Consider the following 21,845-nt stretch of genomic DNA (forward strand, 5'->3'; position numbering starts at 1 on the left):
GATGTGCACAGATGTGTTTTGAGTCTGGGCAGATGTGCACAGATGTGTTGAGTCTGGACAGATGTGCACAGATGTGTTGAGTTTGGACAGATGTGCACAGATGTGTTGAGTCTGGACAGATGTGCACAGATGTGTTGAGTTTGGACAGATGTGCACAGATGTGTTGAGTTTGGACAGATGTGCACAGATGTGTTGAGTCTGGACAGATGTGCACAGATGTGTTTTGAGTCTGGGCAGATGTGCACAGATGTGTTGAGTCTGGACAGATGTGCACAGATGTGTTGAGTCTGGACAGATGTGCACAGATGTGTTGAGTCTGGACAGATGTGCACAGATGTGTTTTGAGTCTGGGCAGATGTGCACAGATGTGTTGAGTCTGGACAGATGTGCACAGATGTGTTGAGTTTGGACAGATGTGCACAGATGTGTTGAGTTTGGACAGATGTGCACAGATGTGTTGAGTCTGGACAGATGTGCACAGATGTGTTTTGAGTCTGGGCAGATGTGCACAGATGTGTTGAGTCTGGACAGATGTGTTGAGTCTGGACAGATGTGCACAGATGTGTTGAGTCTGGACAGATGTGCACAGATGTGTTGAGTCTGGACAGATGTGCACAGATGTGTTTTGAGTCTGGGCAGATGTGCACATATGTGTTTTGAGTCTGGGCAGATGTGCACAGATGTGTTGAGTCTGGACAGATGTGCACAGATGTGTGTTGAGTCTGGACAGATGTGCACAGATGTGTGTTGAGTCTGGGCAGATGTGCACAGATGTGTGTTGAGTCTGGACAGATGTGCACATATGTGTTGAGTCTGGACAGATGTGCACAGATGTGTGTTGAGTCTGGACAGATGTGCACAGATGTGTGTTGAGTCTGGACAGATGTGCACAGATGTGTGTTGAGTCTGGACAGATGTGCACAGATGTGTGTTGAGTCTGGACAGATGTGCACAGATGTGTTTTGAGTCTGGACAGATGTGCACAGATGTGTGTTGAGTCTGGGCAGATGTGCACAGATGTGTGTTGAGTCTGGACAGATGTGTTTTGAGTCTGGACAGATGTGCACAGATGTGTGTTGAGTCTGGACAGATGTGCACAGATGTGTGTTGAGTCTGGACAGATGTGCACAGATGTGTTGAGTCTGGACAGATGTGCACAGATGTGTTTTGAGTCTGGGCAGATGTGCACAGATGTGTTGAGTCTGGACAGATGTGCACAGATTTGTGTTGAGTCTGGACAGATGTGCACAGATGTGTTTTGAGTCTGGACAGATGTGCACAGATGTGTGTTGAGTCTGGACAGATGTGTTTTGAGTCTGGACAGATGTGCACAGATGTGTGTTGAGTCTGGATTTGAGAGTGGCTACTGTTGGAGCACATCTGATCTGTTCTGGAAGCTGGTTCATCTACGGCTGGCATAATAGCTAAAAGCAGACTCTCCTTCCTTTGAGTGAACCCTTGGTATTTCTAATTGACTTGATCCTGATGATCTGAGTGATCTGTTGGGTTTGTATTTAAATCAGCATATCTGCAATGTATTGAGGTCCTAGGCCATTGAGTGATTTATATACAAGTAACAGTACTTTAAAATCGATCCTAAATGTAATTGGAAGCCAGTGTGCAGACCTGAGGACTGGTGTGATATGGTCATGAGTTCTGGTTCTGCTCAGGATCCTGGCAGCAGTGTTCTGTATGAGCTGCAGAGGTGCTAACCCAATTCATTAATCTGTGATAAGCACATAAAATAATACTTTTTTTATTCAAGTAATAATAAAGCATCTGTCCTTCATTCATTAGTCTCACTGTGTTGTGCTTGGAAAACTTCCACATCATCATCCAAAAAAACATTTTTTAATTAATAAATGTATCGGTAAGTACTAGAAAAAAAATATTGATACTCGTACTCGGTCCTTAAAAAAAGCTTTCGGTGCATCCCTGCTGAATACTCTAAAGGCTGTCACAGTATTTCACACAGGACTCGGAAATGACTCGTGATATTTTATTCAGCTACAAGTCATCACACAACTTCCAGATCTGACCATTTCTGATGACCACGGGCGCTGTTCTCACACACACACACACACACACACACACACACACACACACACACACACACACACACACACACACACACACACACACACACACACACACACACACACACACACACACACACACACACACACACACACACACACACACACACACAGATCAGCTGATCGTGTAAGTTGTTCACAGGCGTCTCATTGCGATGTTTGGCAGACGCACAGCAGTCCTTCGCTCCACAATCCCAGCATCAGCCCCAGTTTGTCCTCGTCCTGCAGGAGCTGCAGCTGCGCCGCTGGGACACACTCAGAGCTCAGCAGCTGCTTCAGCGCAGACACGTGTGTCAGGGGGAACCGCAGACCCTGAAACACAACCCACGTGAGAACTACACACAGCAACAGCAACACTAGTCTGAGGGACGTGGCTGACAAACCTGTGAGACCACCTCTTCATCCTCGCCATCATCATCATCATCATCATCATCATCATCAGATGCTCCCATCATGTGCGTTTCTCTCTTGTTCTTTAGAGAATGTAACACAAACACAACCAGCTCTGTGGCCTCGTCCTGATCAGAGGGAGACGGACACAGTAAGGGCTTGCTATATATATATATATATATATATATATATATATATATATATATATATATATATATATATATATAAAGAGTGTGTGTGTGTGTGTGTGTGTGTGTGTGTGTGTGTCTCTTACAGTGTTCTCTTGACTGGGCTCCACCGTTAGAAGAAGATGCTCTTTAAACCGCATGTATACAGTGTCCTCTAGCGTTGGTGGGTTCCCAGCTGGAAGAGAAACACACACAGCTCAGACATCAGCCGTCCGCCCCTCTCTCTCTCTCACACACACTCACACGACAGAGAGCCGGAGACTCACCGGGCTCAGCACCGGCCGGGTCCAGCAGGTATGGTGGCAGTCGGTTGCAGATGAAGTCTCTTTTCATAGCCGTGGAGCGCAGCTCGTGATTCTCCCGCTCTACATCATCAGCCAAACGCCGCAGGAGCGCACACAGCCGCTCATTCACATCTGGAGCGCCACTGGGAGACTGACACACACACACAGCCAGAACACCAACACTGTTAAAGCCACTGTTACAGGTCAGAGTGAGACGAGTGTGTGTGTGTGTGTGTGTGTGTGTGTGTGTGTGTGTGTGTGACGAGTGTGTGTGCCGCTCACCATGAGGAGGTTACGAGGCAGATTGTGAGACGAGTGTGTGAGACGTGTGTGATGTGTGTGCGCCACTGACTGTGAGGAGGCAGAGTGTGAGACGAGTGTGCGGTGAGGAGGCAGAGTGTGAGACGAGTGTGTGAGACGTGTGTGTGATGTATGTGTGCCACTCACCGTGAGGAGGCAGAGTGTGAGACGTGTGTGTGCCACTCACTGTGAGGAGGCAGAGTGTGAGACGAGTGTGTGATGTGTGTGCCACTCACCGTGAGGAGGCAGAGTGTGAGACGTGTGTGAGACGAGTGTGCGGTGAGGAGGCAGAGTGTGAGACGAGTGTGTGAGATGTGTGTGTGAGACATGTGTGCCACTCACTGTGAGGAGGCAGAGTGTGAGACGAGTGTGTGTGTGTGTGACGAGTGTGCCGCTCATCGTGAGGAGGCAGAGTGTGAGACGAGTGTGTGATGGGTGTGTGCCGCTCACCGTGAGGAGCCAGAGTGTGAGACGAGTGTGTGATGGGTGTGTGCCGCTCACCGTGAGGAGGCAGAGTGTGAGACGAGTGTGTGTTGGGTGTGTGCCGCTCACCGTGAGGAGGCAGAGTGTGAGACGAGTGTGTGTGTGTGTGACGAGTGTGCCGCTCACCGTGAGGAGGCAGAGTGTGAGACGAGTGTGTGAGCCACTCACTGTGAAGAGGCAGAGTGTGAGACGAGTGTGTGATGGGTGTGTGCCGCTCACCGTGAGGAGGCAGAGTGTGAGACGAGTGTGTGATGGGTGTGTGCCGCTCACCGTGAGGAGGCAGAGTGTGAGACGAGTGTGTGAGATGTGTGTGTGGCACTCACTGTGAGGAGGCAGAGTGTGAGACGAGTGTGTGAGATGTGTGTGTGGCACTCACTGTGAGGAGGCAGAGTGTGAGACGAGTGTGTGATGTGTGTGCCACTCACTGTGAGGAGGCAGAGTGTGAGACGAGTGTGTGATGGGTGTGTGTGTGCCGCTCACCGTGAGGAGGCAGATTGTGAGACGAGTGTGTGATGGGTGTGTGATGTGTGTGCCGCTCACAGTGAGGAGGCAGAGTGTGAGACGAGTGTGTGCCGCTTACCGTGAGGAGGTTACGAGGCAGATTGTGAGACGAGTGTGTGATGTGTGTGTGCCGCTCACTGTGAGGAGGTTAGGAGGCAGAGTGTGAGACGAGTGTGTGTGACGAGTGTGCCGCTCACCGTGAGGAGCCAGAGTGTGAGACGAGTGTGTGATGTGTGCGTGCTGATCACCGTGAGGAGGCAGAGTGTGAGACGAGTGTGTGATGTGTGTGTGCCACTCACTGTGAAGAGGCAGAGTGTGAGACGAGTGTGTGATGTGTGTGCGCCGATCACCGTGAGGAGGCAGAGTGTGAGACGAGTGTGTGATGTGTGTGCGCCGATCACCGTGAGGAGGCAGAGTGTGAGACGAGTGTGTGATGTGTGTGTGCCGCTCACCGTGAGGAGCCAGAGTGTGAGACGAGTGTGTGATGTGTGTGTGCCACTCACTGTGAGGAGGCAGAGTGTGAGACGAGTGTGTGATGTGTGTGTGCCACTCACTGTGAGGAGGCAGAGTGTGAAACGAGTGTGTGATGCGTGTGTGCCGCTCACCGTGAGGAGGCAGAGTGTGAGACGAGTGTGTGATGGGTGTGTGCCGCTCACCGTGAGGAGGCAGAGTGTGAGACGAGTGTGTGAGACGAGTGTGTGCCGCTCACCGTGGTGAGACGAGTGTGTGAGACGAGTGTGTGCCGCTCACCGTGAGGAGGCAGAGTGTGAGACGAGTGTGTGAGACGAGTGTGTGTGACGAGTGTGATGCTCACCGCGAGGAGGCAGAGTGTGAGACGAGTGTGCCGCTCACCGTGAGGAGGCAGAGTGAGAGACGAGTGTGTGAGACGAGTGTGTGATGTGTATGTGCCACTCACTGTGAGGAGGCAGAGTGTGAGACGAGTGTGTGATGTGTGTGTGCCACTCACTGTGAGGAGGCAGAGTGTGAGACGAGTGTGTGATGTGTGTGTGCCACTCACTGTGAGGAGGCAGAGTGTGAGACGAGTGTGTGAGACGAGTGTGTGCCGCTCACCGTGAGGAGGCAGAGTGTGAGACGAGTGTGTGATGGGTGTGTGTGTGCCGCTCACCGCGAGGAGGCAGAGTGTGAGACGAGAGCGTGAGACGAGAGCGTGAGACGAGAGCGTGAGACGAGTGTGTGAGACGAGTGTGCCGCTCACCGTGAGGAGGCAGAGTGAGAGACGAGTGTGTGATGGGTGTGTGTGACGAGTGTGCCGCTCAACGTGAGGAGGCAGAGTGTGAGACGTGTGTGTGTGTGTGTGTGTGTGTGTGTGATGTGTGTGCCGCTCACCGTGAGGAGGCAGAGTGTGAGACGAGTGTGTGATGTGTGTGTGCCACTCACTGTGAAGAGGCAGAGTGTGAGACGTGTGTGCGCCGATCACCGTGAGGAGGCAGAGTGTGAGACGAGTGTGTGATGTGTGTGCGCCGATCACCGTGAGGAGGCAGAGTGTGAGACGAGTGTGTGATGTGTGTGTGCCGCTCACCGTGAGGAGCCAGAGTGTGAGACGAGTGTGTGATGTGTGTGTGCCACTCACTGTGAGGAGGCAGAGTGTGAGACGAGTGTGTGATGTGTGTGTGCCACTCACTGTGAGGAGGCAGAGTGTGAAACGAGTGTGTGATGCGTGTGTGCCGCTCACCGTGAGGAGGCAGAGTGTGAGACGAGTGTGTGATGGGTGTGTGCCGCTCACCGTGAGGAGGCAGAGTGTGAGACGAGTGTGTGAGACGAGTGTGTGCCGCTCACCGTGGTGAGACGAGTGTGTGAGACGAGTGTGTGCCGCTCACCGTGAGGAGGCAGAGTGTGAGACGAGTGTGTGAGACGAGTGTGTGTGACGAGTGTGATGCTCACCGCGAGGAGGCAGAGTGTGAGACGAGTGTGCCGCTCACCGTGAGGAGGCAGAGTGAGAGACGAGTGTGTGAGACGAGTGTGTGATGTGTATGTGCCACTCACTGTGAGGAGGCAGAGTGTGAGACGAGTGTGTGATGTGTGTGTGCCACTCACTGTGAGGAGGCAGAGTGTGAGACGAGTGTGTGATGTGTGTGTGCCACTCACTGTGAGGAGGCAGAGTGTGAGACGAGTGTGTGAGACGAGTGTGTGCCGCTCACCGTGAGGAGGCAGAGTGTGAGACGAGTGTGTGATGGGTGTGTGTGTGCCGCTCACCGCGAGGAGGCAGAGTGTGAGACGAGAGCGTGAGACGAGAGCGTGAGACGAGAGCGTGAGACGAGTGTGTGAGACGAGTGTGCCGCTCACCGTGAGGAGGCAGAGTGAGAGACGAGTGTGTGATGGGTGTGTGTGACGAGTGTGCCGCTCAACGTGAGGAGGCAGAGTGTGAGACGTGTGTGTGTGTGTGTGTGTGTGTGTGTGATGTGTGTGCCGCTCACCGTGAGGAGGCAGAGTGTGAGACGAGTGTGTGATGTGTGTGTGCCACTCACTGTGAAGAGGCAGAGTGTGAGACGTGTGTGCGCCGATCACCGTGAGGAGGCAGAGTGTGAGACGAGTGTGTGATGTGTGTGCGCCGATCACCGTGAGGAGGCAGAGTGTGAGACGAGTGTGTGATGTGTGTGTGCCGCTCACCGTGAGGAGCCAGAGTGTGAGACGAGTGTGTGATGTGTGTGTGCCACTCACTGTGAGGAGGCAGAGTGTGAGACGAGTGTGTGATGTGTGTGTGCCACTCACTGTGAGGAGGCAGAGTGTGAAACGAGTGTGTGATGCGTGTGTGCCGCTCACCGTGAGGAGGCAGAGTGTGAGACGAGTGTGTGATGGGTGTGTGCCGCTCACCGTGAGGAGGCAGAGTGTGAGACGAGTGTGTGAGACGAGTGTGTGCCGCTCACCGTGGTGAGACGAGTGTGTGAGACGAGTGTGTGCCGCTCACCGTGAGGAGGCAGAGTGTGAGACGAGTGTGTGAGACGAGTGTGTGTGACGAGTGTGATGCTCACCGCGAGGAGGCAGAGTGTGAGACGAGTGTGCCGCTCACCGTGAGGAGGCAGAGTGAGAGACGAGTGTGTGAGACGAGTGTGTGATGTGTATGTGCCACTCACTGTGAGGAGGCAGAGTGTGAGACGAGTGTGTGATGTGTGTGTGCCACTCACTGTGAGGAGGCAGAGTGTGAGACGAGTGTGTGATGTGTGTGTGCCACTCACTGTGAGGAGGCAGAGTGTGAGACGAGTGTGTGAGACGAGTGTGTGCCGCTCACCGTGAGGAGGCAGAGTGTGAGACGAGTGTGTGATGGGTGTGTGTGTGCCGCTCACCGCGAGGAGGCAGAGTGTGAGACGAGAGCGTGAGACGAGAGCGTGAGACGAGAGCGTGAGACGAGTGTGTGAGACGAGTGTGCCGCTCACCGTGAGGAGGCAGAGTGAGAGACGAGTGTGTGATGGGTGTGTGTGACGAGTGTGCCGCTCAACGTGAGGAGGCAGAGTGTGAGACGTGTGTGTGTGTGTGTGTGTGTGTGTGTGATGTGTGTGCCGCTCACCGTGAGGAGGCAGAGTGTGAGACGAGTGTGTGATGTGTGTGCTGCTCACCGTGAGGAGGCAGAGTGTGAGACGAGTGTGTGAGACGAGTGTGCCGCTCACCGTGAGGAGGCAGAGTGAGAGACGAGTGTGTGAGACGAGTGTGTGATGGGTGTGTGTGACGAGTGTGACGCTCACCGTGAGGAGGCAGAGTGTGAGACGTGTGTGTGATGGGTGTGTGTGTGCCGCTCACCGTGAGGAGGCAGAGTGTGAGACGTGTGTGTGATGGGTGTGTGTGTGCCGCTCACCGTGAGGAGGCAGAGTGTGAGACGTGTGTGTGATGGGTGTGTGTGTGCCGCTCACCGTGAGGAGGCAGAGTGTGAGACGTGTGTGTGATGGGTGTGTATGTGCCGCTCACCGTGAGGAGGCAGAGTGTGAGACGTGTGTGTGATGGGTGTGTGTGTGCCGCTCACCGTGAGGAGGCAGAGTGTGAGACGAGTGTGTGATGTGTGTGTGTGTACCGATCACCGTGAGGAGGCAGAGTGTGATGTGTGTGTGTGTGCCGATCACCGTGAGGAGGCAGAGTGTGAGACGAGTGTGTGATGTGTGTGTGCCGCTCACCGTGAGGAGGCAGAGTGTGAGACGAGTGTGTGTGTGATGTGTGTGTGCTGCTCACCGTGAGGAGGCAGATTGTGAGACGTGTGTGTGTGCCGCTCACCGTGAGGAGGCAGAGTGTGAGACGAGTGTGTGTGTGTGTGTGTGTGTGTGTGTGTGATGTGTGTGTGTGTGTGCCGCTCACCGTGAGGAGGCAGAGTGTGAGACGAGTGTGTGAGATGTGTGTGTGGCACTCACTGTGAGGAGGCAGAGTGTGAGACGAGTGTGTGAGATGTGTGTGTGGCACTCACTGTGAGGAGGCAGAGTGTGAGACGAGTGTGTGATGTGTGTGCCACTCACTGTGAGGAGGCAGAGTGTGAGACGAGTGTGTGATGGGTGTGTGTGTGCCGCTCACCGTGAGGAGGCAGATTGTGAGACGAGTGTGTGATGGGTGTGTGATGTGTGTGCCGCTCACAGTGAGGAGGCAGAGTGTGAGACGAGTGTGTGCCGCTTACCGTGAGGAGGTTACGAGGCAGATTGTGAGACGAGTGTGTGATGTGTGTGTGCCGCTCACTGTGAGGAGGTTAGGAGGCAGAGTGTGAGACGAGTGTGTGTGACGAGTGTGCCGCTCACCGTGAGGAGCCAGAGTGTGAGACGAGTGTGTGATGTGTGCGTGCTGATCACCGTGAGGAGGCAGAGTGTGAGACGAGTGTGTGATGTGTGTGTGCCACTCACTGTGAAGAGGCAGAGTGTGAGACGAGTGTGTGATGTGTGTGCGCCGATCACCGTGAGGAGGCAGAGTGTGAGACGAGTGTGTGATGTGTGTGCGCCGATCACCGTGAGGAGGCAGAGTGTGAGACGAGTGTGTGATGTGTGTGTGCCGCTCACCGTGAGGAGCCAGAGTGTGAGACGAGTGTGTGATGTGTGTGTGCCACTCACTGTGAGGAGGCAGAGTGTGAGACGAGTGTGTGCCGATCACCGTGAGGAGGCAGAGTGTGAGACGAGTGTGTGATGTGTGTGTGCCACTCACTGTGAGGAGGCAGAGTGTGAGACGAGTGTGTGATGTGTGTGTGCCACTCACTGTGAGGAGGCAGAGTGTGAAACGAGTGTGTGATGCGTGTGTGCCGCTCACCGTGAGGAGGCAGAGTGTGAGACGAGTGTGTGATGGGTGTGTGCCGCTCACCGTGAGGAGGCAGAGTGTGAGACGAGTGTGTGAGACGAGTGTGTGCCGCTCACCGTGGTGAGACGAGTGTGTGCCGCTCACCGTGAGGAGGCAGAGTGTGAGACGAGTGTGTGAGACGAGTGTGTGTGACGAGTGTGCCGCTCACCGCGAGGAGGCAGAGTGTGAGACGAGTGTGCCGCTCACCGTGAGGAGGCAGAGTGTGAGACGAGTGTGTGAGACGAGTGTGTGCCGCTCACCGTGGTGAGACGAGTGTGTGAGACGAGTGTGTGCCGCTCACCGTGAGGAGGCAGAGTGTGAGACGAGTGTGTGAGACGAGTGTGTGTGACGAGTGTGCCACTCACCGCGAGGAGGCAGAGTGTGAGACGAGTGTGCCGCTCACCGTGAGGAGGCAGAGTGAGAGACGAGTGTGTGAGACGAGTGTGTGATGTGTATGTGCCACTCACTGTGAGGAGGCAGAGTGTGAGACGAGTGTGTGATGTGTGTGTGCCACTCACTGTGAGGAGGCAGAGTGTGAGACGAGTGTGTGATGTGTGTGTGCCACTCACTGTGAGGAGGCAGAGTGTGAGACGAGTGTGTGAGACGAGTGTGTGCCGCTCACCGTGAGGAGGCAGAGTGTGAGACGAGTGTGTGATGGGTGTGTGTGTGCCGCTCACCGCGAGGAGGCAGAGTGTGAGACGAGAGCGTGAGACGAGAGCGTGAGACGAGAGCGTGAGACGAGTGTGTGAGACGAGTGTGCCGCTCACCGTGAGGAGGCAGAGTGAGAGACGAGTGTGTGATGGGTGTGTGTGACGAGTGTGCCGCTCAACGTGAGGAGGCAGAGTGTGAGACGTGTGTGTGTGTGTGTGTGTGTGTGTGTGTGTGTGTGATGTGTGTGATGTGTGTGCCGCTCACCGTGAGGAGGCAGAGTGTGAGACGAGTGTGTGATGTGTGTGCTGCTCACCGTGAGGAGGCAGAGTGTGTGAGACGAGTGTGCCGCTCACCGTGAGGAGGCAGAGTGAGAGACGAGTGTGTGAGACGAGTGTGTGATGGGTGTGTGTGACGAGTGTGCCGCTCACCGTGAGGAGGCAGAGTGTGAGACGTGTGTGTGATGGGTGTGTGTGTGCCGCTCACCGTGAGGAGGCAGAGTGTGAGACGTGTGTGTGATGGGTGTGTGTGTGCCGCTCACCGTGAGGAGGCAGAGTGTGAGACGTGTGTGTGATGGGTGTGTATGTGCCGCTCACCGTGAGGAGGCAGAGTGTGAGACGTGTGTGTGATGGGTGTGTGTGTGCCGCTCACCGTGAGGAGGCAGAGTGTGAGACGAGTGTGTGATGTGTGTGTGTGTGCCGCTCACCGTGAGGAGGCAGAGTGTGAGACGTGTGTGTGATGGGTGTGTGTGTGCCGCTCACCGTGAGGAGGCAGAGTGTGAGACGTGTGTGTGATGGGTGTGTGTGTGCCGCTCACCGTGAGGAGGCAGAGTGTGAGACGTGTGTGTGATGGGTGTGTATGTGCCGCTCACCGTGAGGAGGCAGAGTGTGAGACGTGTGTGTGATGGGTGTGTGTGTGCCGCTCACCGTGAGGAGGCAGAGTGTGAGACGAGTGTGTGATGTGTGTGTGTGTACCGATCACCGTGAGGAGGCAGAGTGTGAGACGAGTGTGATGTGTGTGTGTGTGCCGATCACCGTGAGGAGGCAGAGTGTGAGACGAGTGTGTGATGTGTGTGTGCCGCTCACCGTGAGGAGGCAGAGTGTGAGACGAGTGTGTGATGTGTGTGTGCCGATCACCGTGAGGAGGCAGAGTGTGAGACGAGAGTGTGAGACGAGTGTGTGTGACGAGTGTGTGTGACAAGTGTGCCGCTCACCGTGAGGAGGCAGAGTGTGAGACGAGTGTGTGTGTGATGTGTGTGTGCTGCTCACCGTGAGGAGGCAGATTGTGAGACGTGTGTGTGTGTGTGTGTGCCGCTCACCGTGAGGAGGCAGAGTGTGAGACGAGTGTGTGTGTGTGTGTGATGTGTGTGTGTGTGTGCTGCTCACCGTGAGGAGGCAGATTGTGAGACGTGTGTGTGTGTGTGTGTGTGTGTGTGCTGCTCACGGTGAGGAGGCAGAGTGTGAGACGAGTGTGTGTGTGATGTGTGTGTGATGTGTGTGTGATGTGTGTGTGCTGCTCACCGTGAGGAGGCAGATTGTGAGACGTGTGTGTGTGTGTGATGTGTGACGTGTGATGTGTGTGTGTGCTGCTCACCGTGAGGAGGCAGATTGTGAGATGTGTGTGTGTGTGTGTGATGTGTGTGTGTGATGTGTGTGTGTGATGTGTGTGTGCTGCCCACCGTGAGGAGGCAGATTGTGAGACGAGTGTGTGTGTGATGTGTGATGTGTGTGTGTGATGTGTGTGTGTGTGATGTGTGTGTGCGTGATGTGTGTGTGTTGCCCACCGTGAGGAGGCTGATTGTGAGATGTGTGTGTGTGTGATGTGTGTGTGTGCTGCTCACCGTGAGGAGGCAGAGTGTGAGACGAGTGTGTGTGTGATGTGTGTGTGCTGCTCACCGTGAGGAGGCAGATTGTGAGACGTGTGTGTGTGTGTGTGTGTGTGCCGCTCACCGTGAGGAGGCAGAGTGTGAGACGAGTGTGTGTGTGTGTGTGTGTGTGTGTGTGTGATGTGTGTGTGTGTGTGCTGCTCACCGTGAGGAGGCAGATTGTGAGACGTGTGTGTGTGTGTGTGTGTGTGTGTGTGTGCTGCTCACGGTGAGGAGGCAGAGTGTGAGACGAGTGTGTGTGTGATGTGTGTGTGATGTGTGTGTGCTGCTCACCGTGAGGAGGCAGATTGTGAGACGTGTGTGTGTGTGTGATGTGTGACGTGTGATGTGTGTGTGTGCTGCTCACCGTGAGGAGGCAGATTGTGAGATGTGTGTGTGTGTGTGTGATGTGTGTGTGTGATGTGTGTGTGTGATGTGTGTGTGCTGCCCACCGTGAGGAGGCAGATTGTGAGACGAGTGTGTGTGTGATGTGTGTGTGTGATGTGTGTGTGTGTGATGTGTGTGTGCGTGATGTGTGTGTGTTGCCCACCGTGAGGAGGCTGATTGTGAGATGTGTGTGTGTGTGATGTGTGTGTGTGCTGCTCACCGTGAGGAGGCAGAGTGTGAGACGAGTGTGTGTGTGATGTGTGTGTGCTGCTCACCGTGAGGAGGCAGATTGTGAGACGTGTGTGATGTGTGTGTGTGTGTGTGATGTGTGTGTGTGACGTGTGATGTGTGTGTGTGCTGCTCACCGTGAGGAGGCAGATTGTGAGATGTGTGTGTGTGTGTGTGATGTGTGTGTGTGATGTGTGTGTGTGATGTGTGTGTGCTGCCCACCGTGAGGAGGCAGATTGTGAGATGTGTGTGTGTGTGTGTGTGTGAGATGTGTGTGTGTGTGATGTGTGTGTGTGTGATGTGTGTGTGTGATGTGTGTGATGTGTGTGTGTGTGTGATGTGTGTGTGTGTGATGTGTGTGATGTGTGTGTGTGTGTGATGTGTGTGTGTGTGATGTGTGTGTGTGATGTGTGTGATGTGTGTGTGTGTGTGTGTGTGTGTGTGTGTGTGTGCTGCTCACCGTGAGGAGGTTACGAGGCAGACCGCTGCGCATCCCGCGCTCACGTCTCATGCAGTCGAACACACAGCCGGGAATCACGTCCAGCATGAAGTCGCCCCACGACCTGACACACACACACACACACACACACACACACACTCATATCTGAACCGCACTGCTTACATTATTATATTCATGCTTCACCCGTCTTCTCATTAAGAGTCAAGAGTTTGGACTGTGTTGTGGTCAGGGTTCATCTCTGAGGTTAGGGTCTTTTCTCTTATCAGTGCCAAAGAGACTCAAATAACTGTCATTTTTTATCATTCAGGCAAGTGTTTGAAAACATCTTAAGTTATGGCTAACATTCTCACACAACACATGAAGCTTCAAGACTCTTACTCGCATCATACACACCTCACCCCCATCCAACCGTCTGCCTCCCCTTTCCTCCTTCCTATCTCCCTTACTATTCCCAACTAAAAATACCATCACGTGACCACGTGTACTGTGTGTACTATGTATGTAATGTTTGCATGTATGCTTAGCAATCTGCATTTCTTTATTTCTGGAGAGCGTGTGGCGGCGCTTTAAATAGCTGCGGCTCGGAGGCTTGCTCCAAACTTCATTTCGTTGCATTGTACTTGTACATGTGTAATGACAATAAACTTGAATCTAATCTCATCTCAAGTGTTATACATCATTATAATCTGTTTTTGTGTACAGTCACAATAAAACAAAATGTTTAGCTTTTTGCAAAATAAAGCAAACACACATGATGCGTGATCTGCAGCCTGTCAAAGACGTTCATTCAGATCTTCGTCTTCAGGAAATTAACTCCAGCTTACTGAATACTTGTCTCACAAACATGAGACACATGTCTAAAGAAACACTGAAATATCAGGTTTTCAACATTGTAAACCAAATCGAAAACAAATATGCTGTGTTTATGTAATCTGTTCGAAAAGAGAGTGACGTCAGTCGTTCCTGAGCGTCTCATTATCCGCTAATGCGGCCACGCCCCTGGATCGCTCTTTCAGATTCAAAAACTGACGATGCCCACATCAACTCATACACACATCTAGTGAAGCGCTGTAACGCTACTTCAGCTGCATCGCTTAGAGACGTGTTGAGCAATAATTCTGCTCATGAAAAACTGTTCATTTCTGAGAGCAACGGATTCAGCGGATTCCGTTTATTCTGTTCTAGTGTTCTATTCTAGAGTCACATCAATAAAGCTTTTATTCACAAATGTCTGCTCAGATGCTATAAATATAGTACCAGTCAAACATATTTTGCTTCATATTAATGTTTAAATATTATAGCCTAATGTTATTTTTTTTATTTTATATCAAAGTTTGTCAGAAATGATTTTTGTTTTGAAGAAAGTGAATTGCTTTATTTAAATTAATTTAGTATAAATTGTATCTTAATTTTAATTATTGCATTTTTTTGCATGAGACTACTTTTTAAACACATAAAAAATGCTCTTCTTAGTCATTTTTGTCTTGTTTCTAGTCTAAATATTTAAACATTCTTAAATCAAGATGCATTTACAAGATAAGTACAATTTCCAACTCAATAAGAAGAGCATTTTTTGCAGTGTAGTCAAATCTTTTGATCATTTAAACTATAATAGGCCTTTGTTGACTACATTCGAAATAAATGATTCTGGAGTTTGGTTTTGTAGAAAGTGAATTTGGTTTTGTATAAATTGTATCTTAATTTGAATAATTTATTATTTTGTGATAATACCGTAGGCCACGATAAAAGCTTAGCAACATTTGATACATCACATGTGTAGCGTGAACAGGAGCACACGCGTGACCGGACGCACATGTTCTGGTAGGTGCTGAGCGTGAGGTGTGTGGATCGCTCCACGTCTGAGGGCGTGTCCGCCTGGTGGATGGTTCCTCGGGGGAAATACAGCAAATCACCAGCCTAGAGGAAACACATTCCTGTGTTCAAGCACATGACGCTGGCCTTCTCCGTGTCCCTGCTGATTGACCTTTAACCCCGTTATGTCACTGACCTGCAGGATGAAGTCGTGTGTGGGGGGGCCGATGCGGTCCTCGGGCTCCAGGCTGTACTCGCGGGCCAGAGGGACGGTGGGCTGGTAAAGCCTCCAGTGTTTCTGTCCCTCCAGCTGCAGGATCAGCACCTGAACACACACACACACACACACACACACACACACACACACACACACACACACACACACCCCAGTAGAATGAGCCTCAGTTATTGCTAACCCACACCGTGACAAAAGATGCTAACCTTTCCGAGAGCAGACTCGACAGACCTCGACGTCGTCGTAGTGCGGCGGGAGACCCTGAGATCCGCGGGGCGTGATGTAGACGTTAGAACCGACCAGTGACCCGAAGAAACACTCCAGCCGCTCCTGAACACGCCACAGCTCGTCCTGCGAACACACATGACCTCAGACGGGCGCTGCGAACACACATGACCTCAGACGGGCGCTGCGAACACACATGACCTCAGACGGGCGCTGCGAACACACATGACCTCAGACGGGCGCTGCGAACACACATTACCTCAGACGGGCGCTGCGAACACATTACCTCAGACGGGCGCTGCGGACACACATTACCTCAGACGGGCGCTGCGAACACACATTACCTCAGACGGGCGCTGCGGACACACATTACCTCAGACGGGCGCTGCGAACACACATTACCTCAGACGGGCGCTGTGAACACACATGACCTCAGACGGGCGCTGCGAACACACATTACCTCAGACGGGCGCTGCGAACACACATTACCTCAGACGGGCGCTGTGAATACACATGACCTCAGACGGGCGCTGTGAACACACATGACCTCAGACGGGCGCTGTGAACACACATGACCTCAGACGGGCGCTGTGAACACACATGACCTCAGACGGGCGCTGTGGGCACACATGACCTCAGACGGGCGCTGTGAATACACATGACCTCAGACGGGCGCTGTGAATACACATGACCTCAGACGGGCGCTGTGAACACACATGACCTCAGACGGGCGCTGTGAACACACATGACCTCAGACGGGCGCTGTGGGCACACATGACCTCAGACGGGCGCTGTGAACACACATGACCTCAGACGGGCGCTGTGAACACACATGACCTCAGACGGGCACATGACCTCAGACGGGCGCTGTGGGCACACATGACCTCAGACGGGCGCTGTGGACACACATGACCTCAGACAGGCGCTGTGGACACACATGACCTCAGACAGGCGCTGTGAACACACATGACCTCAGACCTCAGACGGGCGCTGTGGGCACACATGACCTCAGACGGGCGCTGTGGGCATACATGACCTCAGACGGGCGCTGTGGGCATACATGACCTCAGACGGGCGCTGTGAACACACATGACCTCAGACGGGCGCTGTGGGCACACATGACCTCAGACGGGCGCTGTGGGCACACATGACCTCAGACCTCAGACGGGCGCTGTGAACACACATGACCTCAGACGGGCGCTGTGAACACACATGACCTCAGACGGGTGCTGTGAACACACATGACCTCAGACGGGCGCTGTGGACACACATGACCTCAGACGGGCGCTGTGAACACACATGACCTCAGACGGGCGCTGTGGGCACACATGACCTCAGACCTCAGACGGGCGCTGTGAACACACATGACCTCAGACGGGCGCTGTGGGCAAACATGACCTCAGACCTCAGACGGGCGCTGTGGGCACACATGACCTCAGACGGGCGCTGTGAACACACATGACCTCAGACGGGCGCTGTGAACACACATGACCTCAGACGGGCGCTGTGAACACACATGACCTCAGACGGGCGCTGTGGACACACATGACCTCAGACGGGCGCTGTGAACACACATGACCTCAGACCTCAGACGGGCGCTGTGGGCACACATGACCTCAGACGGGCGCTGTGGGCACACATGACCTCAGACGGGGGCTGTGGGCATACATGACCTCAGACGGGCGCTGTGGACACATGACCTCAGACGGGCGCTGTGGGCACACATGACCTCAGACGGGCGCTGTGGGCACACATGACCTCAGACGGGCGCTGTGGGCACACATGACCTCAGACGGGCGCTGTGAACACACATGACCTCAGACGGGCGCTGTGGGCACACATGACCTCAGACGGGCGCTGTGAACACACATGACCTCAGACGGGCGCTGTGGACACACGACCTCAGACGGGCGCTGTGGGCACACATGACCTCAGACGGGCGCTGTGGGCACACATGACCTCAGACGGGCGCTGTGAACACACATGACCTCAGACGGGCGCTGCGAACACACATGACCTCAGACGGGCGCTGTGGGCACACATGACCTCAGACGGGCGCTGTGGGCACACATGACCTCAGACGGGCGCTGTGGGCACACATGACCTCAGACGGGCGCTGTGGGCACACATGACCTCAGACGGGCGCTGTGAACACACATGACCTCAGACGGGCGCTGTGGACACACGACCTCAGACGGGCGCTGTGGGCACACATGACCTCAGACGGGCGCTGTGGGCACACATGACCTCAGACGGGCGCTGTGAACACACATGACCTCAGACGGGCGCTGCGAACACACATGACCTCAGACGGGCGCTGTGGGCACACATGACCTCAGACGGGCGCTGTGGGCACACATGACCTCAGACGGGCGCTGCCAACACACATGACCTCAGACGGGCGCTGTGAACACACATGACCTCAGACAGGCGCTGTGGGCACACATGACCTCAGACGGGCGCTGTGGGCACACATGACCTCAGACGGGCGCTGTGGACACACATGACCTCAGACGGGCGCTGTGAACACACATGACCTCAGACGGGCGCTGTGGGCACACAAGGCACACTGTGGTGGTGCTGACCTTAAACTAGGGCTGTAACGATTAGACCAAAAAAAAAAAAAAACCTTGATTAATTGAACCTTTTACCTCGATTACGATTAATGAACGATTATTTTGCTCTCTTTTTTTTTGCCCTCGTAAGGTTTTTGAGTAAGTTCCTGATAAGGTTTGTACTGTAAATATTTTCTACTATTAAAAGGTGGAATTTTTTTTCTAATGAAAAAGTGCATTTCAAGGCAGGGCTTAAAACAAATACAAATGACAAAGCTTTGTGAGGCCGCAGGTGAGAGATCTGCCTTCAGGGCGCGCGCGTTAGAGACGCGATCGACTCGGCTCTCTGTGTCACTGAAAAACGCTGAGCACTGAACGGATACGTATTGTTGTTTTTGAATAGTGCACAATCGCTTTAAATGTTGAAACCGGCAAGCATTTAAACGCATTTACTTTACAAAATTTATGAGCACGAAAGTGAAAGCGATCTGGCTACGGGGCTTGCGCGCGCCGTCTCTGTGTGCGTGTGTGTCGGTGGCAGTGCATATATGCTATAAGAACGGCGATTAACTGACCTGTATAAACTGTGTAAAACATGCAGTTATTATAGTGATTCTGAGCATCTATAAACACAGATAACCGTTCCTGCATCTCTCTGTGTCTGCAAACTGCACTTGATGTGACTGACGGGGCGGAGTCACGTGAAAACCCAAATAACCGACATGGGAAAAATACGTCGGTTAGAGGTTCTGAATGTCGGTTTCGGTTATTTTTGGATGAATCGTACAGCCCTACCTTAAACCTCTGCGGCTGGTGCAGCTGGACGGTGGCCTTCCGCTCCTCCATGTCCTTCTTCAGCTGGCTGAACTGGGCCGCTCCTGCTTTGTTCAGCACTTTCTTCTTCCCGTTGACGCAGCGGCAGACGTTGAGGTCGGTGGCGTATCTCAGGCCGCGGCCGCAGAGCTGCTGGACGTCCGACAGCTGGAAGAGCGAGCGGTAATATGAGGCCAGAGCCGGGTCGGAGCGCTGCAGGACCAGAGGCTTCTGCTCCCAGTAATGCTGGAAGAACTGGTCCAGCCCGACCGGACTGATCAGACTCTGGAAGAAACCCTGAGGAGAGTCGAAGCACAGCGGAGCGCTGGAGCCGTTCTCCATCTTCATCTGCTTGACAGGCACCTCCTCCTCCTTCTGTCCTTCACTCCTCTTCACTCTTCTGCCTTTCTTTGGCATCTCTGCGGTATAAATATAGAAATATGCTCTTCATAATATTCACTGCGCTGTCTATATCAGCCTGCTGACGATTGGTGAAACACATTCTATTTTTACTGTGTATAAGACTAGACATGTGCTGGTAAACGGTAATACCATATACCGCAATAATGAACATGCACAATATTGTTATCGTGGGCACTTCAAAATAGTGAATAATTATTTATTACGAATTATTCCGATTTTTAGAATGCATATTAAGAATACTTTACCCATCAACCGTTTAAAATGAACAACACGTCAAAGAGGAACGCACTGATGTAAACAGGGCTTTAGATCAATAATTAGATCAGTAATTTAGTTTATATGGTTCATTTAGTTTAATAATTAGATTTATTTCGATGTTTAGTTGAAAAATTTGAGTGTCCCCAACTGAGCACGCCAAGCCAGAGGCAACAAGTGAGACATTATTGTAAAGTGTTACCTATTGTTCTTTATATTTATGCTTTAAATATTTGTTTACTTTATACATTTGTGTGTATTGCTTTATTGTATTTAAATGTTTGGTTCTTTTGTTATAAGAAAGTTATTAAACCTGTTATAGTATGACAACACTTTTTTTGCAACTTATTTCAATATCGTGATAATACTGTATACCGTGATAAAAGCTTCAGCAATTAATCGCAACATGAACATTTGATACCGGCACATGCCTATATAAGACATACAAATGCTTCAAATGATTATTCATAAATGTAAATATGCATCAAGTCAAAGTGGAAAAACGAAGAGAACCGCAATCGCTCTATGTCAAGTTTATGACACGCCAAACTCGCCTTCACATTTATCTCAGAGTTTCCCAGTAGTAAATACGACTTGAGAGGGCTTTCATGTCCAATTTCCGACTAGGAAACTCGTGATCAACAGGATGGGATGGCAGCATTAATGTCATTCTTGCCACTGTGGAGAAGCTGGAGTGAGAATTAATGTTCATAAAGAACGTCTAGCCTAAAATAACTGAGTTAAGCTTTTAACTATTGTTATTAATCACCGTCTAATGAATTTAGTCCGTTTATAGAAGAACACGTGACAGAATGAGGGAGAAATATTGTGTGCAAAAACCAAAAATACATTTGATATTTGCTTTTTATTGTAATTTAAAAATGCATCGTCAAATTAAAATACAAAATGCAATTTAAATAAATAGCTAATGCAATAATAGTGAAGTTAATGTTTCAAATGAATGTTGTTTTATTTTCTTCTTTTTTAAATGTTAGGGTTTCACTTTAAAAACCTAATAAGACCAGACATGTTTAACATTTCCACAATTTCTTAACAAATAAAAGTGGAGTAAGTTATTGAAGCGTATATTTATTATCCAACTGAGACACTGTCATGTGTCTGTCATAATTAATATGCCAAAAAATAACTCACAATAACAACATACAGACAAACATTAGATCACACACACACACACACACACACACACACACACACACACACACACACACAGACAAACATTAGATCACACACACACACACACACACACACACACAAAAATTAGATCACACACACACACACACACACACACACACACACACAAACATTAGATCACACACACACACACACACACACACACACTAGATCACACACACACACACACACACACAAACATTAGATCACACACACACACACACACAAACATTAGATCACACACACACACACACACACACACAAACATTAGATCACACACACACACACACACACACACAAACATTAGATCACACACACACACACACACACACACACACACACACACACACACACACACACACACACACACACACACACACACACACACACACACACACACACACACACACACACACACACACACACACACACACACACACTAGATTAAACATTAGATGTAACGTTACTCGCCGACAGCTCCTTCAGGTGCACGTGTACAGACTCCCGTGTCACATCCGAAACGCTCCGGGTAGAAATTTACACAAACCGTTCCTGGATTTTGACGTAGCAACCACAATCACAGCAAAGTGTGTGTTTTTATTACGCTGCTGTTTTTATTAAGTGCCAAAAGAAATGTCACACTAATGAAGTCGTGATTACGAGCTCATCGCGTTTTGTCTGAAAGAAGAGGAATCACGGAGGACACCATCACGTGATCAGACACACACACACACACACACACACACACACACACACACACACACACACACACACACACACACACGGCGAATGTAAAACACTGTATCTCGTGTATTTTGCTCGTTCAGAGCACAGGAGTTTGTCTTAGCACTCGCACACGTGCACACGTGCACCCTAACCCTATAGCAGAAAGTCAGTTTTACATGCAAATAAAGCAGATCATGTGCAGATGTGACATTGAGTGCATCGATTAACACTTTAGCGTGTCATCCTTTAAACTGTAAAGCCAAACTATATTGTAGATATTTAGATATTTAGAATAAAATGTAGCATCCAATTCCCTGACATCATATAAACATTCACCACACCATCTAAATCAGCCATTTCCACTATCACAATGATTCTGACTAGGAAGGTCCAAACCCTAAATTAGAAACTAACAGCCTCTCAAGTCATATTAACTACCGATAATAGTGAACAGATAATAACATATTACTGAACAGATAATAGTGAACAGATGATAATAGATATTACTGAACAGATAATAGTGAAAAC

At 51.4% G+C, this 21,845-nt stretch overlaps 1 protein-coding gene across 3 annotated transcripts; it reads right to left on the reverse strand.

The window, feature by feature from the left end:
* Window positions 1–1,981: 1,981 nt before the first annotated feature.
* On the reverse strand, window positions 1,982–21,365 carry riox2 (ribosomal oxygenase 2). 3 transcript variants are annotated; one of them, XR_013815599.1, is made up of 11 exons: window positions 21,063–21,325; window positions 18,705–19,141; window positions 15,361–15,480; window positions 15,091–15,219; window positions 14,896–14,999; window positions 13,083–13,185; window positions 2,941–3,109; window positions 2,761–2,849; window positions 2,480–2,614; window positions 2,109–2,408; window positions 1,982–2,065 (listed from the first exon to the last, which is right to left on the reverse strand). XR_013815599.1 is itself a non-coding variant. In XM_079804945.1 (10 exons), the coding sequence occupies exons 2-10, from the start codon at window positions 19,137–19,139 to the stop codon at window positions 2,244–2,246; spliced, it is 1,449 nt and encodes a 482-aa protein (XP_079661071.1). In that variant the 5' UTR covers window positions 19,140–19,141; window positions 21,063–21,365; the 3' UTR covers window positions 1,982–2,243. The 3 variants fall into 3 exon arrangements, 1 of the variants encoding a protein (XP_079661071.1); XR_013815600.1 differs by having other exon boundaries at window positions 1,987–2,065; window positions 2,113–2,408; XM_079804945.1 differs by having other exon boundaries at window positions 1,982–2,408; window positions 21,063–21,365.
* Between the last annotated feature and the right edge of the window lie 480 nt (window positions 21,366–21,845).

This window comes from Gobio gobio (assembly GCF_949357685.1).
Source record: "Gobio gobio genome assembly, chromosome: 22".
NCBI classification, from domain to species: Eukaryota; Metazoa; Chordata; class Actinopteri; order Cypriniformes; family Gobionidae; genus Gobio; species Gobio gobio.